The following is a 3,104-nucleotide window of genomic DNA, read 5'->3' as shown; positions in this document are numbered from 1 at the left end:
ACGGAAGGTAACTAGCAAGCAGTGACCAATAGGAGGAAGGACACGCTCAGATCACGAGGTGTTTGCAGTGGAGAGGCAGAGAATGCGAATGAGAACCCCCCTGGTGCACACAAACTCTACAGCCGCAGCCAGTGAGCAGGGAGCAGATTTGCATGAAGGGGCCGTTCTCCAGTGCTGGGGTTTTAAGAGAGAATCGGAGGGTCCCAGCCAGAGACCCATTTGCTTCAGGAAGCCGAGCTCATCTGGATTCCCACCATGGCCTGGGCCCCTCTGCTCCTCACGCTGCTCACTTACTGCTCGGGTAAGGGGGAGCGCTTCTGATCTGAGATTTATTTAAAAGGACTTTTCACTGAATTCCTCCTTGTTCCTGATTCCCAGACTCCTGGTTCAGCAGGAAATGTGCAGGCGTTAACTCCAAGCCATGATGATCATGTAACATTTTCTATTTCTTTCCAGGTTCCCTCTCCCAGTTTACTCTGACTCAGCCGCCCTCAGTGTCAGTGTCCATTGGCAACACAGTTAAACTCTCCTGCACCATTAGCAGTGGATACACATTTGGAAGTGTCTATTGGTACCAACAGAAAGATGGGAACAGCCCAAGATACCTTCTGAGTTACAACACTGACTCTAACAAGCACCAGGGCTCTGGGGTCCCCAGTCGCTTCTCCGGTTCCAAAGACGCCTCTAAGACAATCGGCTACTTAACCATCACCAGCGTCCAAGCAGAGGATGAGGCTGATTATTACTGTGCTGCATATGCTAGTGGTGCTGCACAGTGATTCAGCGAAGTGGGGAACTGAGACAAAAACATCCTCTTCCATCCGTCAGCCTGTGTTGTGCATGAGTTCAGTCTGTGGTAGTGCATTGTGATCATCCAGACGGATGCATTATGGTTTTACTATTCACTCCCCCAGTCCCCAGTAAGGGTAGCTAATATGATTTATCAGTCTCTGGACACTTAGGGACAAATCTTGGTCCCATTCAACCCCCTGGGAGTTTTGCCGTTCACTTCCATGAGACTAGGATTAGACCCTGTTCATAGTTCTACTGTAGTAATCAGATTAGATTATAATTTTAAAGATGTTCCCAATTACATGCCAGGAGAGGAGGCACTTGCTGTTTGTTAAATACCAGCTCATTCCTCAATGAAAACCCAGTGAGACATGGAGACTGAGCAGCTGAGTGTTCGATTGCAGATCCAGGCATTTCACACGCAAGCCGAGCCAGGGTAGGAAAGACCAGATCCTGGGCACGATACAACCAGCCCCGGTAAGAGAGGCTGAGCCTGCAAAACGACTGAGTGAAACAAGACGCAGGGCCCACATTGAAGGCTACTGAGTAACACAGAACCCCCCTCTGTCCCTGGGTGTTGCCCTGGGCATGTCTGGTGAGTTACATGCTGTTCCTAGGGCCTTGACCTCACTGAATGGAACGTGTTCTCACTGAAGGAGAGTTCACAATTTGGAAATAATCTAAAGTAAGATTCCAAGCAGCCCTGGGAGTGAAGCTTATTCCTGGCCAGGCGACAGCCGGCCCAAAGGTAGTTTGACTAAGACAAAGGAGCTGTGAGGGAGGAGGCTAGAGGAGTTTTCAAAATCATCCTCTCTTCGTGCACCAATGAAATAGGACTTTCCCTTCCACAGGCATCTGGTTCAAGAGGCAGCGTCCCCGTCAGGGAGCGTTATAGGATGTTCGTGTAGCGGGTAATGTGCCGGAACGCGGAGAACTCTGCTTTCAGGCGGCGCGTGACGAGAGAGCACCGTGTGTATGAAGGGAGGAAGGAAGCCTGAATGTAGGAGAGAAGCCAGGCTCGCTGTAGGAATTGACAGCAACTCCCCCATCTGCCCCCAAGTGAGAGAGCCTGAAGCGATGGATATTTTCAGGCCTTGCTGGTGACATGACGGAAGCCCCCTTTCTCCTTACAGGGGCCGGGCCAGTGCTGAGTATGACACTAATCCTGTCGCCAGCTCGCACCCAGGGGCTGAGCTCACAGGCTCAGCAGAGAAGCCACATACTGAGCGGCCTTGAGAAGGGAACACCCCTGTCGCCCCAGAGCTGGTCCAGGGCAGGGTCCCACTAGCGAGGCCGTGTCAGGAGCAGGTGCTGCTGGTCGTTCTCTATTAGCTAAATAGTGGAATTGTCGCCCCCTGGTGGGGTGGCTGGAGTGCTGCGAGACACACAACTGTCCTGCTGAGACACTACATGGCAGAGAGCCATGTGGACCGTGACTCAGAGACAGGAATTGAGCTTCAGCTTCTAGGCTCTATAGGCTCTAGCATCTGCTGGGTCCTGAGAGCCTCTCCACCATCCGCCTGCGATGTCACGCTCCTCCCAGACCCCCTGCTACACTTCCACCAACCGTCCCCCCATTCGCCGTGGTACCTTCCTGCCTGCATCTGAGACCTGCGGCTGCTCAACAGACCCATCACAGCGGGTGTCGCTGGCCCAGCCGGCAGCCGGCAGCACTGAATTCAGACCACACCCCAACCGCTCCGCAACGTTCCTCCCAGTAAACTGTAAAACAGACGAAGAGTCTCTCTCCTCCCTAGCATAGGTGGCTCAGAATCACGGCCCCGCTGCTGGGCCTTTTCTGCGGGAAAGGGAATTCACACACACGGCAATTTGTAGAAACAACACCGAGCTGGCTTGATGTCGACCTGATAGAAATCTCAGCAACCGGCCTCCTCCCTTTATATACTGTCCCTGTCCGTCGGCCTATCTAGGGTCCGTAAGGCCCATCCTGTTTGGGGTCTGCAAAATAGTAGCCCAGGCCCTAGAGGGAGCAGAGTCAGTGCTTCATTTGTAATGAGAAAGGTGCTTGGGCTCCAGCAATTGTTTTACTTTCATAACTGACGTGGGATGCTCAGCGATGCTGGGCCATGAACTGCCCGGCCCAGAGGTGCCGGGAATCAGCCTGGCACAAATGAAGCCCTGAGCGGAGTGAAAAGAGCACGGGACTCACAGGGGCTTCCCAGCAAATAAATAGCATTTGACTGGCCATCACCCCAGTGAGACATTTAATTTGCGGTAGTTAAAAGAGCCAGAATGAATTTATCTCTGTGTGAGAAATGGGGCAAAGTCCCACAAAAGAAAAATTACAACAC

The 3,104-nt window shown here is 52.5% G+C and overlaps 1 gene segment (V, D, J or C); it reads left to right on the top strand.

The window, feature by feature from the left end:
• Window positions 1-255: 255 nt before the first annotated feature.
• LOC112123460 lies at window positions 256-779 on the top strand. The segment is given in 2 exon segments: window positions 256-301; window positions 457-779. Coding segments are annotated over 2 exon segments (369 nt in total).
• The last annotated feature ends 2,325 nt before the right edge of the window (window positions 780-3,104 follow it).

This window comes from Terrapene carolina, unplaced genomic scaffold (assembly GCF_002925995.2).
Source record: "Terrapene carolina triunguis isolate 2854851 unplaced genomic scaffold, T_m_triunguis-2.0 Scaffold34679, whole genome shotgun sequence".
Taxonomy (NCBI): Eukaryota; Metazoa; Chordata; order Testudines; family Emydidae; genus Terrapene; species Terrapene triunguis.
Note: the sequence above shows the minus strand (reverse complement) of the source record. Positions and strands in the feature narration are given on the sequence as shown.